General features: G+C 38.5%; 1 protein-coding gene across 1 annotated transcript in view; it reads right to left on the reverse strand.

The window, feature by feature from the left end:
* adamts9 (ADAM metallopeptidase with thrombospondin type 1 motif, 9) overlaps positions 1–20661 on the reverse strand; it is a 108738-nt gene that overhangs the window by 71851 nt on the left and 16226 nt on the right. The window contains exons 4-15 of the mRNA XM_037532547.1: positions 18062–18351; positions 15768–15851; positions 14141–14265; positions 13842–13882; positions 13474–13579; positions 9316–9462; positions 7959–8100; positions 5887–5991; positions 4289–4434; positions 2017–2198; positions 774–910; positions 69–186 (exon numbers count right to left, since the gene is read on the reverse strand). Of these exons, the coding sequence (XP_037388444.1) occupies positions 69–186; positions 774–910; positions 2017–2198; positions 4289–4434; positions 5887–5991; positions 7959–8100; positions 9316–9462; positions 13474–13579; positions 13842–13882; positions 14141–14265; positions 15768–15851; positions 18062–18351 (1623 nt within the window). The remainder of the gene's footprint in view (positions 1–68; positions 187–773; positions 911–2016; positions 2199–4288; positions 4435–5886; positions 5992–7958; positions 8101–9315; positions 9463–13473; positions 13580–13841; positions 13883–14140; positions 14266–15767; positions 15852–18061; positions 18352–20661) is intronic.

Genomic DNA, 20661 nt, shown 5'->3' on the forward strand with positions numbered 1-20661 from the left:
AAACTGATCTGAACCAAAGTAAACCCAATTACATTCGATTCAACCGAATACTTCTGAAGTAAACATACCATAGTGCACTGTGTTGAATGTGCCTGCCACAGTCTTGCAGGAGGAGTTGTCTCCCCCACACACTCCGCATTTATCTCTCCTGGCCTTGGAGTTCAAAACATGGTCACATCCTGCTTGCTGCAGAAGAGTGCAAATATGGAAGAGAATGAACTCGGTCTCGTCGTTCACACAAAACCTCATAAATTGTGTTCTACCACAGTGTAGCATACGATTTATGGTGTTCTCAACATTAATGAAGAATAAATCTAAAACTGCATGTGTATAAAGTCTGAACGCTCCCAGTCAAATGACGTTTTGTTCATTTTCTAAGTGAAAATAAGTAAATCTGATATGTTCGAATTTTTTTTTTTTACATATCAAATGTGCTATAACCTTTGCACAAGCCATATATTGTTTTATTTTTTTCTAAAATGTCAAAATTCTGCATATATACAGTAGATGTGCATTAAAATGTGCTTATGTGTGCCCTCTGTAGAGGATGTGGTAGCTTATTTTCACTACGTCAACAATAACCAACACAATGTCATTTGACCAGAGGGGCCCCAACTTTTGCATACAACTTGCATACTTTTTGGAAGAAATTTTGCATAATTTCAATTATATACACAATATTATGTGCCGCCAATGTTATTAGGTAATGTCAGCGATGTTATGCTGCTTCACTGTTTGGTAGAAAATACTCATCTTAAATCAGCACTACGCACCCTGCACAAGCCCTGCACACATATGTCGTTGGTATCGGGGCCACATGGCGTGCCGTCGATGACGCGGTCCCTGAGCTGATAGTAGGCTGTGCTGCCGGCCACTCTGCAGAAGAGCTTACAGCGATCCTTCATTAGAACTAAAGCAACACATTGAAAAATGGAAAAACAGACACTGGGTCATTTTCAGAAACGAACTCTGACCACAGAAAATTATTTGCAGCTTTTTTTTCTAGTGAGGTTTTATTAGGTACCCCTATCTTGAACCTTTCATTAGACAATTTATCTTGTGCAGCTACTAAAGCGGTACCATGTGGTTGGTATAGTGTAGTGGTTAACATCTCTGCTTTCCAGGCTGTAGGCTGGGGTTCAATCCCCCTGGGCAAACACCCTACACTATACCAATAAGAGTCCTTGGGCAAGACTCCTAACACTGCCTTTGCCTGCCTGTGTAAAATGATCACATTGTAAGTCGCTCTGGATAAGAGCGTCTGCCAAATGCTGTAAATGTACCACTTTATTTGGAGTGGTCCTTTGTAGATGATTAATAAACTCTTCACAGATTATCAGTAACACATCAACAATATATCAGTGAAGTATCTTGTAGATGTTCTGGTGATACATTAATTACATTAAGTGGATGTGTTGTTAATATGTTACTTTCTTTATGCAAAACCCAACCTTACCAACCTTAATCAAAACCTGATCCTAACCCTGGCTCTAATCCTAACCCTAACCTACACCCAAAACCTAATTCTAACCCTAACCCTGGCCCTAATCCTAACCCTAACCTAAACCTCAACCCAAATCCTAAACCTAATCCTCACCCTGGCCCTAATCCTAACCGTAACCTTAACCTATCTCTCACCTTGGCCCTAATCCTAACCCTGACCTAAACCCAAAACCTAATCCTAACCCTCACGCTAGCCCTAATCCTAACCCTGACCATAACCTCAACTCAAATCCTAATCCTAACCCTAATTTAACCTCAACCCAAAACCTAATCCTAACCCTCACCCACATCCTAATCCTAAACCTAACCTAAACTCAAAACCTAATGCTAACTTTCACCCTGGCCCTAATCATAACCGTAACCTTAACCTCAACCCAAAACCTAATCCTAACCCTCACATGTAGAACTAGCTCCCTTCAAAAGCAGATAAATATGGACCAACTGCCAAAAAGACCGAACCTTAATCTCACAGTCTTGTCATTAAATCAAAGCTAAAAAACAAAGGCCACTTACTGCCGCTGTACTTGGGCACCCAGCGTACGTTTGGAGGTAGACCGTTGATGTTGAAGTGGCGCCCGTTGAAGGCGGCACACTGCTCCTCTCTGAAGTCTTGGTCCTGCTTAGAACATGGCTCAGAGTTGCAGGAGCGGAACTTCTTCCTACGTCCAACGCAGTACTTACCCCCATTTCTGGGCCTGAACAAAGAGACAAACACACACACAGCAGTGTGAAATGAATAAGACCGCTATATTTTAAAATTGTATCTTTTTTACCTATTTGCCGTTATAAACTGTGCTCTTTACCCAGAATTAATTAACCAAAAGCTATTACACTACAAGTTCTTAACATTTAAAGTCATTAAAGTCATAGTCATTCAAAGTGGTTTGATGTGAAATGCTCCATTCTAGATAACCAGACGTCTAAAGAGTTTAAAAGGTAAAGTTATTTCATGAAATAGTTATGAGTTCAATGTTCAATTTAGACATTGTTTTGATGGTAGAGAGGTATGCGGATCATCACAGCCCAGATTTACCACAATTTTATGGTCATCAAGTAAGATATCCAGACACATAACTCAAAGAGATATGTAGGTTCACTGGGTGTTTTTCATAGTAAATAAAATGTCTATATTTGCATTGTAGATATTGTAATTGTAATTGTAGTTCCTATCATCAGCGCTGTGAAGATATCTAAAGTCTATAGGTTTCTCTAATTTACAGCATTTAACATTAAAACACTCTGAATGACTTTGTTTTCATCACAGCCACTGAATTTAAATTGAATGTAAAAATTCCCCTTTAAGTTGACTTCAGTAGGGGTTGTCCTTTTAATACCATCTCGTGGCTGAAGAGGCTAGAGGGGAGGGCTATTTCTGAACATATGGAGGTGCCTAAATCCTCCTCGCCCCTCAATCATGTTGTTCTCAAAGCGAGGATGAAAAGTGGTTCATAAATTCTTTTAATGTCTACATGAATAAACTACTTATTTTAGAATACCAGATAAAATTATATAAATGAACACAAATAAATTACAGTGTGATTGCAAATGATTATGATAGACAAAAACAACACAAAAATTACAGACATACTTGTGGGGCCCGTTGTGGCTTAGGGGCCCTAAGGGACGGTTTGTAATGGCCTTGCTAGCAGGCTACAGATTGAATGTTAATACTTGCTCTGTCGTCCCCAGAGAGCAGAGAGAATGCACAGCTGTGCTCAGAGAAAGCTCATACTGTTACCATCGTACAGTACGAAGGCTGGTCTACAGTCTGCCAGTCAATTTGTCCCAGCCATTGTCCCAATTAAAGGCTTTCCCAAAACTGTTCACCCAAGCAAAGAGCCATTTAGAAACCCTTATTTTTAAAGGAAGTTTGTGAACACATCTATAATCAAGCAATAGAACACAAGAGGGAGTTTGTTATTCAGAATAACATCACAGCTGTGATTGGTTCATCACCACAGCTATGAAGCAGACCCAAATATTTTTCCAAGTGCTTTTGACATGAGCAAATACTTCCAGCAGTCCCAGCAGCTTAAAGTGGCTAGTGTCATTGCTTAGCAACCTGAACTAACTGAATTATGCAAGTACGGTAAAAAAAAAAGTCTTCCTCAGATACGAGTTTAATCATAAATGCTATCCCTGTATTCCACAAATACGTGCAGGTAATGTGATGTACAGAGAGTGCAAACCATCCTAATGTTAACCCATTTATTAACCCCATCACCCCCCACTGTCTAGTCTGTGACATGAGCAGTGGTCCACTTGTTTAGAGACTGTTAAACAACAATATATTTACCATTTGCAAAGTAAAATTTTTCAAATGTACATTTACTTGTAAATTTGTTAAAAATGGTTATAATTAAAAAGGGACATCTTAGAATAATAAGCTACGTTTAGCCTATAAAAATAGGTTTGTTTAACCATCTAAAATGATTTTATGGTTTGGCCATATCACCAACTACTACAGTTATTAGACATAACAAAAAACATAAAGCACTTTTCAACCTGTCAGACTGTGTTAATGACTAAGACTTAGGAGATCACAGAGTGGATGGATTCAGTGCAGAGTTGCTCTAAGCAGGGGCTTTGCTCTTCTCATTTATCAGGGTGAACTTTAAGGAGCAGCTTTGTTCTCAGATGAGACACAAGACACCCACACAGGGATTAAGCCTAGTCCTGGACTACATTTTTCCTCCAATGAATAATCTCCTTTCAGAATGCTGTGTAGCCCAGGACTCCAACCTGTACAGTAAACCAAGCCTATAAAAGGTCATGCAGGTCTTACAGGGGTCGGTTGCAGTCCCGGATGGCAATCTTAATACCCCCTCCGCAGGTGCGTGAGCAGGAGCCAAAGGGACTCCAAACACCCCATGCTCCTTCTACTGGCATGGAGTCATGCTCCTTTGGGATGCACAGGCCATGTTTGCAGTGCTGTTCACAAAAAAGAGAGGAAGACAGATTAGACGAGTGTCCAGCAGGGGTTTCACAACTTTTACATTTCGCAGGTTTTCTAGTTATTCCAGTTGGTGACCAGTTATCAATTACCATACTACTGCTTTGTTTCATGGGGTCTATTTTTGTTGTAGCACCAGTTTGACAATCGCCCAGCCCTGCAATATGTAGACATGTCATAGACTACTTATGAGACAATCTAGTCCAGAACTCTCCTTGGATTATTCTGACAAACTGGCCCTGAATCCGAGGCATTTCTTAATGCATTTAGAATTGATTTCCAAGTCATTTCTTAATGCATTAAGAATTGAATTCCTTTATACAAACTGGCCTGGAATCCTAGAAACAAACTGGTCCGGAATCTGGATACAAACTGGCCCGGAATCCAAGGCATTTCTTAATGTATTAAGAAATGCCTCATATTCCAGGCCAGTTTGTATCCAGGAATTCAATTCTTTTTTTACAGAACCAAAACCCAGAAAAATCCAAGGAGAATCAGGTCAAACAGGTCATTGATTGGCTGTCCAGAAGTCTTACAATACTGAAGACATTGGCTATTAGTTTAAGAGTTGAATCAGGTGTGAAAAACTGTGCATATATGCACAACTGCATATAACTTCTAACTTTTTCTTTCTCGATTTTCACTAAGAGTGACAAAACTACCTATAGAGTCATCAGACAACGAGCTTCAATGGAAGGAATGAGACTAAAAAAAAAAATTTTAAACCGGACCTTTTCTGTCTAATGGCCTCAACATCAATGTCACAAATTTGCTTAAATCTGAAAGGTGAGATGGAAACAGTGTAGAATCTAGGATATTTCCGCTTACTAAAACTTCTAAACTAACCTCTATAACTTGCTGTTTATTTGCAAGATTAAATGAAAACAATCCTAATTTTCCAAAGTGGTCTCAGATTGTGGACCCCACTGTGTATTTCTAAGTGAAATATGTTTATACATCTCCTACAAGAAAGTTAAATATGGCATTATGCAAACTTCAGTGCACAATTTCTATTTATTTTAACATATTGTAAAAAAATATGTAAAACATAAAATATTAAATGTGCTCTAACTTTGAGATTCAACAGAAACGTGATGGCAGAGGATCTGTTTCTTCTTTACAAGCATGACAACATCCAACAGCAGACTGTTCTGAATTATGAGGTGTTCTGGTTTCAAATACTGCATGTAAATAAAGCAGGGGGATCCTAACTTGCGAGAAACACTGAAAGTCAACTTCCTCTAAGCCCACCAGATGAGAGGGGAAACTACTCAACCCCCACATAGAAATCTCAATCAAGAATCGCTGAGTTGATGTACTCTAACAACAGAGGCTACTACAGTCACACTTAGTTACCTTGGTTTGACAGCTTGTGTGTTTGTTTGTGTATGTTTGTTCATTGTAATGGTGCCATTAAATGCAACACTAGCCTTTCCAGGAGCGCAGTCGGTCCCGTCAGCCCAGGGCATGTGCTGGGTTCGGCAGCCCCGCTGAGCACCCTCTGGGCTGGTGCACCACAGCCTTCGACACTGCGTCTGGAGAACATCCACATCAACACTCACAGATAGTCCTTCATGTCTATGCATACAATCATTAGGTAACCATCTCTCATAATATCTCTCTCTCTCTCTCTCTCTCTCACACACACACACACACACACACACAGTACCCTTTACACAAACACACTGAGCATCACTGCCATATACTACTCTGGCTGTAGTTTAAAGATGTTATGTAACCCGTGTTTTGATTCAGAAGCCAAAATAGCTCTTCTCCAACTCTCCGGGTGTGCATGAGCATGAAGAACGCTTAAAGAGGCATTTCGGTCTAAATCTCTAAACATCTAATAAACATCTACCATGTTTAGTACATGTCTATTTTTTATGTGGAGGAGCTGCCTCATCAGTTTGAGAGAATTCACAATTCTTTATCATTGTTGTGTTTTCGTCTGTCGATGTTATTTTACTACAATACCCAGCATGCATTACGCAAGTACATCGCGTAATCACTAGAAATCCCTTCAGCGCTTAACAAATCTTGACTGCTAGTCATTGAGCTTGAGGCTAATATATACATCTAGCTAGCATTATTAGCAGCACTAACCTCGTCAGAAAACGTTTTTTCTTCGTTAATGAAATTCAGCCGAATAGTGCAAAAATGAAACAGCCCACCCAAAGAGTCCACCACAAAGCTCTTATAGTCTCAAATTTTACTTTCACCTTAAGATACATCTTACATATACACACACACATATATATACACACACACACACACACACACACACACACACACACTCATAATTATTTATTTATTTATTTTTGTAAAAGCTCATCTCAAATGAATAGAAAATGTGTTTTATGGTCACACATATTGCTCTATGCTTACAATTTACTGCTGAAAGCCAAAAATCTCAGATGCTCTTTGTATTATTTTATAAAAGTCATTTTTACTGAGCAGATCACTGAAGAGACCCCATCTGTTTATAATTTATATCCCAGATTTGTGGTTGAAAATGGGTCGAATTTCAGTAGAAACAAAAACTGTGAATTCAGCTTCTTTTATTATAAGTGTTTAAAATGACATTATCCGTCTATTTGACTGGAGAGAAGACAGTTACAGCCTCATACGACACATACCTTTTTGAATGTAACTTATGAAATATGAAAGCTATGAAGAATATGACGAAGTGCGTTTTGAAACCACTGGTGGACTCAAAGAGGTGAAAAGCTTAAAGGTATTCAAATATTAGTGTGCTAGCTAGCTCTGTCATTTCAGGCCATCATTTAAAGCATCAACTAGCCAGCTAGACAGCTTATGATCTGCGATAGTTGGAAGCCGGAAATTCCAGAGTTCTGCTGTAGTAAATTTAGCTTAATTCGCCACCGTTCTGCCTGATTTCAGGTATACAACAACACTACATTCACCTCACCTGTTGAGGTTTAATGTTTAGTCAAACACTCTGCATGTTGTGGCACTCGAAATCTGCTGCGTTGAAAGTTTCCCAAAATGATTCTTTAAAGGAAAATGTTCCTGTGGGACTTCACGCTTTCTGATAAACAGGTGGACCTTGACTTGGAAAAGACTGGGAACCTCCGACATAATCTAACTAATAATATTAGCATGTATGCTCATTTCCACAGAACACATGCTTATATTTTAACACTCAGTGCAGAGATAAATATAAGCTTTGTTCGATTCTACACATGATTATGGACCATTATGGACAATCACGGAATTGTGTAGGAGCAGAATATCAGGCCATATTACTTCATGTAAGGACTAGTGTTAATTTAATATAACCAGTAAGCAAGACGGCTGATTAGCCAGGCTAGACTTTTACACGTAAAACAAACAAAAAGACATAAAATTACAAAGATGGTCTCTCAATGAGTTGGAAAATGAACTAGAACTAAAACCATAAGTTCACCTTTTGTCCATTTGGGTCAGTTCTAGTTTTTAGAAACTTAAAGGCATAATCAGAGTAAAGGCAACATTTTCTTACCATATATGGGCACACCTGCGTCCCAGGCCCAAATATGAGTTCACACTGTTTATTGACATTGTATATCCGTCCGGGCAGCTGCTGGGACAGAGCGTATGGCCTAGATACGGGCTCGTCGAGTAAACACTCCCCATACCCTGTGCTAATATAAAATGATCAAAAGACGACTTCAAGAAAGAAACAAATCAAACAGGAGACAAACAAGACACAGAAACGCAGCTTGAGCATGAGGTGAACCTATCTATTCTGCATGTCATGGTTAGAGTGGAATGCCACCGATTTTTCAAAGTGTCTGCATAATTCAGCCATTGCGATGTAAACCAAGTCAGTGAGAGTGAAGTGAAATGTGCTGTAGAGAAACTTAACGACTCTGACTTCTTAAAACTACTGAGGAACCAGGTGTCACGGTGTCTACAGCCATTTGATTTACTGCCCAAAATGGGCAGTGAACCAACAGATGTCTTTTGAGTTTTATATGTAGTGTTGATAATTGTAAAATAGTAGTACACCTGGAAAAAAAAGCTTTACATGGGACCATGTTGCCTTTGAACGCCACGCATGTAGCGTCTCCACCATCAATGCATTGTAACAAATATGCTTCAAGCCAAACATTTATCACAAAACTATCGTAACTATCTGAGGCATCAGGCAGTATATTGCTGCTGTCAGAAGAAAACCTTGTATTTCCATTTTTATCATTTTTCCATTTTTGACATCATTTGAAAATACCTGTTGTCCTTTACAGTGTGCATAAATTCCATAATGAATGGATGAAAAAAACGGCCCAAAATGACTTGGAAAAATGTCTGGTTCCATCGACTTACATTAAAAGCAAAGCAAGTTTTTCCTTCTCTTGTAAAGTTACCATATTTGAGATACGATGTTTTCTTCCAACAACAGCGATAATACTTAACCATTTCATGTAATAACTTTCCTTAAGGGAGCTTTTAGTGTCATTAAATGGTTCAGACGTCTGGTTCCTATCACCACCAATGGGAACAGTTCTGACTACGGCTTTTAAAGAACTAAGCATTTCACCTCAAACCACAGAACAGCTTTGTTTACATCTTAAAGACTTAATGCAGAAGTCTTGAAAAATCTTCATTTCCCTTTGTTTGTTTTATAATCTAGTGATTCAGAAGAAAGGAAGATCAACTGAATTTAGGTACCAAATCCAACTATATATATAACTATATATAACAGACGAATGGTAGTCATTAGGTTGGATTTCAAATGACCTCACAAACATGCTGCAGTGACTTCCGATTGTATTGAGCCTTATCTGCCTTACAGAAACAACAACACAGTACAGGAAGCTGGGACTGTGTCCTTGTGTGGAGCATAATGGAATACGTACTCGAGGAACTCTGTGATGTATTTCCTGCTACATTTGGACCACATCCAGGGGTTGGTGTAGTAGTTAAGCGTGGGAGCCATCACATGCTGCTGATTCTTAACCCCGTCCTCCTTACATTTATCATTGTCATCATGGGGCATGTTGAACCTGCAGAATAAAACATGCACAGGCACACGTATCACTGACTAATATACAAAGTGGACTCTATTTAAAGCAATAGTTTGCCCCAAACTTAATAAATACAGTCAGTAAGCTGAGACATGTTTGGCGGCCAAAGTCTGCTCAAGGTTTGCATTTGAGCTACTAAGCTAACAGGTAACATGCACTTATGATTGTGAGTTAGCGTTATGAAAAATAGAAAACCACAATGATTTGTTAAAGTATACTTTAATGCAAAATTTCTTTTTAACCTCTTATTCTATAAGATATATTCTATATTGTATATTTTGTTTTATTCCATCTGAATTTACCTGACCAAATCACAAGGCAAATGATTCAGTAACTGCATGAAATAAATGCATTTTTAAATTTATTTATTTACTTTTTGTAAAAGCTCCCCTTAAATTAACAGAAAATGTGTTTTAGGATTATACACACATTGCTCTATGGTTACAATTTATTGCTGAAAGCCAAAAATCTTAGACAGTCTTTGTATTGTTTTATAAAAGTCATTTTTACAGAGCAGATCACTGAAGAGACACCATCTGTTTATAGTTTATAGCCCAGATTTTTGGAAAAATTGTTAGCTCAGCTTCTTCTATTATAAGGGTTTAAAATTACATCACCCATCAATTTGACTGGAAAGAAGACAATATGATACAATATGATAAGGTGCATTTTGGAACCACAGGTGGTTCTCCAGGGAGTTCAAGGGGCTACAAACCTTCTTTGTTTGTTAATTTCCCTATATTCCCTATATTAATGACCATGTTAATCAAACCAAATCAAACCAAACATCTTTTTCAGTGGCCACTTTAACCCCTTAACAAGCCATGGTCCACCAACAGGCCCAAAGTTTCATTACACACTCCTAAAACCTAAAAATAGCTCCATTGGTTTGCAGTGAAGTCCCTGAATAATAAGGCTTTGCATGAAATAAACCAGGAATATTAAAGGTTTAAGACAGTTGCCCATAGTAAAAGGTATCAGTGTGCACAATGTGAGCTTTCATTGTTTACTATTACTGTATAAAAGATGCATGAGGCTGCCTTTGTTGTTGGATGCACTGTTTTTTTTCCCTAAACATGCATATCATTAAGCACTCATTACTTTTTTGTTGGTGTTTCATTTACACATCATACTTTTGTTCTACTTTGTTTAATCAGAATAATGATAAAAAATGGCTGATATATGATTCATTATCCTATTTACATGTTTACTTGTTCAAAAATATACACCAAAATCTATGACATTCAAAGATCATGTTCTTTATATATCATATAAACTCAACAACAGCGCTGAGAAATTGCTTTACTAATGATGAAAAGTAGATTAAACAGCAGAAATAGATGCATTTTTCATCAAGTCATCTAATCTAAAACATAAAATTCTTGTTTTCCATAATCTTCTATGAAAATGTATTGACTTCTGCCCACCTCTAAAACATCTTAAAACATGTTTCAGTTAACTGCAGTCGTAAGTGGAGAGACTTTTGGCCAAACTGTCCCTTTAAAAGGTGCTATACAACCAGAAAAGAGGTGCACCACTGTCCATGCAATCTGACCCTTCAAAATACAGATCCACTACATTCAGGTTAACACTATTCCAGAGTGACCCAGCACAGAGAACAGTATGTGAAGCCTGAGGAGATCATGCAGGGCATGTAGGCTACTGGAGAGAGGTGGGATATGTACAGCATAGCACCATGTAGCACCAGGAGCTCAATCCCTACTCAGCCTACAGCAGTGATGTCACCACCCACCACCGGATAAGAAAGGAATTCCAAAATCCTGTCTTGTGTATACAGTGAGAATAAATAAGTAATTAAAGAGAAAAAAAAGAGTTTGGGCCTGGTGCCTACCCACCAAAGTGGTACCACTTTGGTAGGAAAACCCAAGCTGAAAAAAAAAAGAATCTAAACTCATGGTCACTCATCGCTTAAGACAGAGGAAAGTTCTGGACCAATATCCCAGAGCAGCTGAACTCTGAAAATGTTCACCTTGAAGTCCTTAAGTAACAGAAATCTATAAATCTATAAATCATGCCAGAAACACTTCCACCTTTAATAAGAGGACAGAAATCAGACTGTCGCCATCCTTTTTGACCATTTACCTTAAATCTAAATTGGCTCTATTTATCTTAACAGCTAAGAGCACTGAACAAAGCGAAAACGCTTTGCAACAGCAAAATCTCACGTAGGTCCCATCTGGCAGACCAAACAAAAACTACCTCAGAAGGCCTTGAGAAGCTGCTATCGAGTGCAGACGGAGTTTTATCACGATGTGCCAAAGGGCAACCAAAATATTTCGGTGATCTAACTGACCGAGACAACACATTAGAGCTGCACAGACAATTGACTGTTTTCAGCTTGAAAGATAAACTCAAATGTTGTTCAGTGCATTGTGCTGTGTGTGGTGGTGGTGGGATACACCTATTATTACACGTCACGACAGAGAAATAAGGACCCAAAGCAGTTTTGCTCAAGCTAAGCGACTTTTGTCTGGCATTAACGTGTACAATCCTTAGTTTATGTGCACTTTGAATCAAGTTCTTAACACTTTTTTCTTTGTTTTTGAGGGTATTCAATCTTTTTACATGTTTCTGTGTCTGTAGATTAGCCTACCTTGTAGTTTAGTCTGTTCAGGCCTTTGTTTTAAACAGTCAGCAAACCAAATCATTTGTTAGCTTAGTTAGCTAGCAGGGGTGTAATGATTCACAAAATTCAGAGTTTGATCCAATGTGTTACAGTGGTGCCTCAGTTCAATTCATGTGTCAATACAGCTTGTGTGCTGGTAGCAGCAACGAAAGTGGAAGCAATGGAAACCCGTAGATGTTGTTGTTTCTGATGCTGGTATGCCAAGACCAGCTAAATCAGCACCAGACCAGCACAAACCACCTTAGAATTTATGTTGGTCTGTGCTGTTTTGCTCAGCAGGGTTCCTGCATGCTAACCACACACTAACCACACAATCAAATCGCTAACAAAATGGCCAAAATTGGGCTAAATTTCAAGTTTCAGCTTGTAAGAGCACTAAACTTTAAACTGAACTTTATCAGTACAACGTTTGAAACGAACACTTTGCTTTATATTGCACGTCTTGCCGCTCGCTAATATTTTAGCCCCACACTAACATGTTAGCCACAAGCTAAAATGGTAGTCATGATACAAATATACAATACTATATAATATAATATAATATAATATAATATGACACAATTTGATACAACAAAATGTTTTATGACTAAATCCATACTAGCTAATGCTAAGCTGCTACGATTAGCTTAAGGTTAGCATGCAGCAGTGATTCGGCAACTCTGCTGTACAAGACAGCACAGATCAACATGAATTCTAAGCTGGTTTATGCTTGTCTGGTGCTGGTTTCATCAATAACACAACAAACTGGTTTTGCTGATGACCAACATATCAACTTCCAATGCTGCTGACCAGCATCTAAAACACAACACATGCTGGTTTTACTGGTTACCAGCCAGGCTAGTCTACGATGGTTTTTCTAGCAAGTAACAAAATGAATTTCAAAGATATTTCAACTGTTCTATGATGTTACATTTGTGTCAGTTTGTCCCAAAAGAGTTCAAGCAGCATTATATTTACAATTCTTTAGCTGTAGGGCTCAGGCTCATGTTTTAAATGGCCTAATTTGTTAGCTTAGCTAATACTGGGTTCCCTGCTGGAATAAAACGGCACATACCAGCTTGATTGGTCACCAGCAAAACCAGCATGTTGTGTTTTTGATGCTGGTTTGGTTGGTTAGTGTAGTGGGTAACATCTCTGCCTTCTACGCTGTAGACTGGGGTTCAATCCCCACACCCTACACTATACCAATAAGGGTCCTTGGGCAAGACTCCTAACACCGCCTTCGCCTACCTGTGTAACAATAATCAAATTGTAAGTCGCTCTGGATAAGAGCAGCTGCCAAATACCGCAAATGGGGTGAACCAGTACCAGACTAGCACTAGGGTAAAGCGGTGGTCACTTACACATGGCCGAGCTCATGAGCGATGGTGAAAGCAGTACTGAGGCCATTATCTTCACTGATGCTGCAGCTCCTATAGGGGTCACACACTGTGCCTAGCTCTGCAAGACCTGACAGTGCAGAGGAAAAGCAGTATTGGTAAAGTCATCATCATCGTCATCAACTCCACTAAATACTTCTTTTTTGGTCCTCACCCACATCATCATCACTTATACCATCAGCATTATTTTATTATACTCTTTCTGGTCAATGTTAACATTACAAACTAATAACTTTATAATTATTATCTGTTCTAAATGGTCCCTTTACCTCATCATTGTATTCCATATCAGTACCATCTATACCGCATTACTGCTCATAAAAGAGATTTACCTAAGGTATCACACTTGTCCCGGGCTCGACAGATGTCCTGCCTGTGAAAATATACAGATCATCCTCTTAAAAGGCCTTCATACACAGCATGCATACCACACAACTGTAGAATAACAGTAGTAAGTAAGCAGACGATTAAACTACTAATTGCCTAGCAAGTAACAACTGGCTACAGCTGCACTTTCCACTGCCCAGTCACTAAGCATTGCCTAAAGGTTTATCAGTGGCAGGGCTGGATATGCTAAAGCTGTTAACAATGGCTAATCTTTCCATTGAAAAGAAAGGAAAATCTTTGGGACCTGGTGATGAGGATGGCCGTGTCGTGGTGGTTGGGATGGTTGTCGTCGAGGTGGTTCTGACCCTGCTGCCAAATACAGAAGTTCTTTAAAGTGGACTGTGCGTTGAACGAGATCACAGGACCTTCCTGTGTAGAGAGAGAACAACACAGACATACAACATAACTTAGTGTAATGTGTGAAATGTTTAATCAAAATAATTGTATCCATAGTTTTTGGTAGTACATTTTAAAAGTGGCAATACTGGGGCTTTTTGGTGGAAAGCTCAATATCATGATGCTTATTGTGTATCGTCTTCAAGTATCATGATTATATTTTTGCCAGATCACCTACCTCTACCAACCATCCAACAGTGGATTTGTAATAGGACCACAGAGCTTATGGTGGCTTTTGAATGATGGCGTTTTAGGGCCACTGTTAATAAAAGTCAAACTAGTAGACTTTGAGAATAAAGACAAAAAAAAGTCGTAATATTTTGAGAAAAAAGTCATACGGTACGATATTTAGAGAAAAAAAGTTGTACTATTTCAAGAAAAAAAGTCACAATATTTCAAGACAAAGTCATAATGTAATATTTCGAGAAAAAAGTCGTAGAATTACGACATTAAAGTGGCACTAATACCAGGAAAGGCTGCAATATTGTGGCCAAAGGCTTCGCAAAGGGAAGGCAACACCTCCTCATGTTAAATGAGGGGCGTTGAGATGGTCGAGTAATGCTTTCATATTGATTTCACCCATAAAGAAATACTCAGCCTCCCTGTCTCTCCTGCGCAGGAGCGCCAGCCTGTTATGGTATAAGAAACGGCTGAAACAGCTGAGCAGGAAACTGTGTTTATTTAGAATAAAGAGCCAGACGGACTCGGAGGAAACTGTCTGTCTGTGTTGTTGAAGGAGAATCGCAGGCAGGGTCGTCTATATGGCTATCTGGGGCTAGATCTCCACACCATTCACAGAGGGCATGAAGTTTCACAGACAATGAGAACGATAATCAAAATGATCAATCCACAGAGAGACTATGAGTGAATGGAACTCCGGTGCACCAGTGCAGCAACTGAGACCCCAACGCATTATGGCTGCCCCCCCCTACAGTTAGCCCACTTTATCCTTGAAATATTACGACTTTTTTTGCAAAATATTACGACTTTATTCTCAAAATATTATGCCTTTTTTCTCAAAGCCTACTATTTTATTTGTATTAAAACTGTCCCTAAAACACTGTCATACTTTTGGCATAGGCCTTATGTAAATGGTAAATGGCATTCTTTATTGATCCTACAAGGAAAACTGGTCCTTTCACTGACTAACTTTGCCGAGACTGGAAAGAGCACTGCGCCACCAGCAAAGCAGTGCTGCCTGGGGCACTAGAGGGTTGAGTGCCTTACCCAAAGACAGAACCCAGTCAGTCTACCCAGGTTTACCCAGTCAGTCTTGAGACTTGAGCCTGCAACCTTCCAGCTACTACAGTCTTTACACATTTCGCAAATACTTTTTCATTACATTGCAGATCATGTACACATGGAAATACAATAACATGTTGGTGACTGTTTATCCAGGAACTTTTGGATGTACACTGGACTGACTTTGAGAGTTGAGAATGCCACGTGATCATGCAGTGCAACATTTCTCTTACCAACTCATTGTTTATGATGACTAGCTTCATGACGACAATGTTAATCAGGTTGCCAATGCTGGGATCCTTATAGATTGAGGAAACCTGGATAAATACAAAGCACCAGAACAATCAGATTAGTAAAGAGCAAAATCATAATCCTTTCAAACTAGCCTGAAGTCAGTTTTGTAATGGCTTATTTAACTGTCAGGATCTGGTTCGGATAGGGGGTGGTAGATGTTTGCAGAAGGACGACTCCTACACGAAGCGAACAAATGCATTGGCAGTTTCAAACAACTTCACAAGCAATTTCAGTGACATGACCGGTGATTGGAGCACACAGAATGCCTAAACCAATTACATGCTCAGTTGTTGCCTCTGCCCTAGCAAAAGGCTTTGTTGCCAAATAGCAAATTAGTAAGTGCACAGCGTGCAGAAAAGAGGAATTTCAAATCTTAAACAGTGAGTGTTCCAGCCTATCAGAGTGTCAACAGAAAATACAGAACCCTCTCTCCCCTTCCATTCATCATCTTGCCTTGTCTTAAAAGCCATTCGTCTTGAGATAACTCTAATAAATGCAGCCGTGCCAAGTTAAGATTATTAACAGGGCCTCGCATAGCAATTCTATTTATAATTCGGTTGGTCAGCTGCTGGAGAAATATTTCTCGGCTGTTGAGAAGTTGATTGCGCTCCCAGAACCTGCGGAGAACTGTGGCCTGTGCCAAGATCAGAATATAGGTCAACTTCACCTCCCTAACAGCCTTGCTAAAAAGCATCTCAAGTATGCCTTTTATGCGACATACCTGATTTCATTTCTCTTTTTTTCACATTCATCATAACTGTCAGATGGGTCCACCTCATGCTGTTCTTCTGTTGCTGTAAGTTTCTGGTCTAGACCCATAGTATCATGCAGAACTATGTCTGTACTTCAAAATCCAAAACCACCTTTTATTACACAATCACCCGTCAAAATGGTTATTTTAAGTTATTCCTTTTAATAGAAATATTTCTGACGGGGATTAGATATGATCATTCACTTGGATAAGGAAGGGGAAAGTGAAAGGAAAATAACAGAAAAGAACAGAGCTTTCCAAAACTGCAGTTCACAAAATGATGAAGATTTGGAGTAAATAGGACTTTTGACAACCACCTGGAAGACCTGGTAGGCCACCAAAACTGTCCCATCAGACAAACAGCACTTTAAGCTTTCATTTGAGAAAGAGGAGAAAATCGACCTCAACTTCTGCTTCAGATCTGAAAAAATCCACATGTGATTCTGTCCCTCCTTCCACCGTGAGATCATGAAGCTAGAAGGTAGGGCTGGGCAATATGACAATATTTACTGTTATTGTGATGCACCATATCACAATATGTCACAATAAACTGTTCTGCATATCTTGTATCTCATCGGTACTTAAAGAATATTGAACAACTGCAGGTCTTACTACAAAGAGAATATAATCAGCCTAGTTTATGTGGATATGGTGCAGCTCATTATGTGAAGTGTTAAAAACAAATAAAAAGAGAGCATTTTTAAATTTCTCCTTTTTTCTGTTCCAACATATCAGATGTCAGAAAAGAATATCATCACACACTGTATATCATCAAAATCTCCTGAGGTATATCGCTGTATCACCCACCACTACTGAAAAAAGCAATAAAATAGAAAACAAGCAGAGAAGCTGCTTTTTGTCCGTTTTTTAATTTATGTCCATTATTGACTGTACTGACTATTATTATGATCGACTGCGATGAATTTTACTGAAGTCTGCAAAGATGGCAACACAATTCGTTGTTACTAAACTATTATATAAATCCTTTCCTTCGGAGTACTCATATTACAAAAGTGCATAATATGCCACAGAAGATGCTTATAATGTTTTATTGTGTGCACTGATCAATCACAGATGTTTTTTGGATGTTTGGATGAATTAAGGCATTAGTGCCATCCAACAAATGTAAATCATTTTGGTCAAAAATAATGCAGGCCAGACTGTAATACATTATGTTTACATATGTGTTCAATATTCTGGAAAGTATATTCCAGTCACAATATAGCAGTATTATTGCAATATGCCTTTGTTCCATATCACACCGATATGGAAAACTTAATGCACCTGTTTCATTGCTAGAGTGATTAGTGTCAGTGGATTAGTTCATTCAGGTAAATCTTTGACTCTTTTATTGCAAAATGTGTTGTTAAAAACCAAAATATTGCAATGTGACCTTTCCTCTCATCATTGTTCAGCCTAAAAGGTCAGTACTGCAAAGTGGATGGACGCAGCCGGCCTTGTGTTGAGGCGAGAGCCACTTACGATTGACATCAGCGTGAGAATGTAGTGCTGGAGGTTGCTCCCGTGGTGTTCCACCATCTTGGAGTCGGCAACCACCATGACTTCCACGAAGCGCGGGTAGGAGAGGAAGCGCTTTGATCTCCGGTGAGGTCCTGAGTCACTGGTGCCGTTAGCTGGGAGCTGCTGGTTTTCCACTGAGGGGAAGGGGCCAGAGGAGACCCCCGCACTGAGAGCCTCAAGGTCGGACGGCATGCTGGGAGACGTCCTGCCCTCCTCCTCACCCCCCTGTACCCTTTGTGTCTGCTCATGACCTGGCAAAAACGCAAAGACGTCTCAGTAGCGTTTTAGAAACCTGCTTTGTGCTGATGTAAAAAAAGCAGCACCATACAAATGGAACTGATTAGAAGTGAACTGAGATGAACTGAACAGCACCAGCGCAGAATGGAGCCCCCTAGTATTTCAAGGCACTTGTGTTAGGGCTGCACAATATGTAGTGTGTTAACCATTATCATGATATTAGCCTTCGCAATACTGATGATGCAGAACGTTGTGTTATGCAAATTAGTCCTCCAACCAATCACAATGTTTTAACCGTGAGCTATAGCCAATCACAGTCCCAATCGAATGTTTTCGTGGATGATTTGCTGAATTACATTCTGCAAAAAAAAGCCTAAAAAAATCTGGACATAAAACGTGACGTTTGATAAAGCTGTTTGGTCTCACCATGACGATAGAGATGAGTAGTTTGACAGAATATAAAAGATTACATTCTGTTTTTTGTTTTGTTTGAAAATAAGTGAACACAAACACTAAACATAACACCTTTATACTTTACGTATAAAAAAAAAACATACAAAGTTACAGGCCATTAGGGCAGGTCATATTTTATTTTTATTTTTCTTTAATTCAGTAAATAAACACTAATTGTGCATTAACATATGCAGACATTTGTTCCCTGTAGAAGATGTGTTAAATATCATTAAAAAAAACGATAATATGTCATTTGCACACAACTGTAATATGTCTCAGACTACGTGTGCAACAATTACAGACATGTTTTATGATTTGTAGATAGAAATCTACCTAACCTCTCATTTAAGCAAAAATAAATGCAAAATTACAAAAGGATCATTCACTATTGTGCAACATGCAGTGGAAAAGAATGTGCAATGGAAAATAATGCAATATTAACAGCAAACATCACACTAGGGTTATGGGGTATATATATATATATACACACACACACACACACACACACGCTTATTGATGCAAGTTTGTTGTGACATTAGTCAATACTGCTTCACACAGAGAATAAGAAGAGTCACCACATTTAAAGTATTATTACAGATTAGTAGTTAAGAGTAGATTGGTATTTGAGCTGTGCACTTTGTAATTGGCTCTATAGCAAAGTGGTTAAGTCACACTGTACTTACTGTATGTAAGTGAATGAGGACTGAAATCAGCTCTTAAATCAGCTCCTCTTAAATGTAGTCAATATATATAATAAAGAATACATTTCCTTTTCAGACTGTAATATTATTTTACTTATTTCTATACAACTTCATTTGTTTTAAGCCATTTTATCATGTGGAGTTATCTCACTGTAATTGCAGATCATGCAGCCCTACAACACAGTTCCTTATTTTGGTCAAAATAACGAAGGTCAATCATTAACTATGTCACATTATATATATGACTGACCAATGCATTTTAAAGTACTACACATTATAAAAAGTGTATCACAATATGTAATGCAATATGTAGCAATATAATTACAATACTAGTATATTGTGCAGCCTAAATTGTGAAAGTGTTGACTGAAACTTGCCAGGCAGGTCATGCAATCTGACTGATGATAAAGGTCAAACATTGCACTGGAATCTTTGTCAAGAAGTCCCATCTGAATAACTGACCTTGCAAATGTGGATTTCTTCCATCTTTTCCTACCATGTTCAATATTCTAATAGTAGTACACAATATTCTATAGTAGTGACAAGCATTTTTTATTATACTAAACAGCCCGTAAAACTGAATTTCCACTTAAAATAGTGTAATATAGCATGTAAAAATATAAAGCTTCACAATGTAAAATAAAAGCCTGATTTTAGCCTGAGATCACAAAAACCAACACATTTACATATGCATAACTATTCTGCTTATAGCGGTTTAGCTCCACCCATTTACAGACTTATAAGAAGTTACAAGGAATAATTCAACCCATACAGTAACAAAAGCAGCCTGTTTAATTTTAAGGGATAAAAAAACAGTCATGCAAAAATGAATGATGAGTGTTTTTGGTACTTAAAACCAAGCATCATAAGTTGACTATTTAAAAAATGAATGAATGAATGAATGAATGAATGAACACGAGCCCTTTAGAAATAACCTTCCAGTACTGTACAGAGGTTGAGAGCACTATGTAAAAACAGCTGCAACATAAAAAATGCAGCTGAAAAAATACATTGAAAAAAATGAAAAATGACAAAAACAAAAACTTTTTTTTGGTTCATTAAAGTTCATTTTGGAAACAAGCAGAACAATTTCAAAATCAGATACAGAATTTAATCCATGTAGAACTATATGCACACAGGATAAGAATGACCGCAGCATAAAATCCCCTA

This window comes from Pygocentrus nattereri, chromosome 21 (genome assembly GCF_015220715.1).
Source record: "Pygocentrus nattereri isolate fPygNat1 chromosome 21, fPygNat1.pri, whole genome shotgun sequence".
Classification (NCBI taxonomy): domain Eukaryota; kingdom Metazoa; phylum Chordata; class Actinopteri; order Characiformes; family Serrasalmidae; genus Pygocentrus; species Pygocentrus nattereri.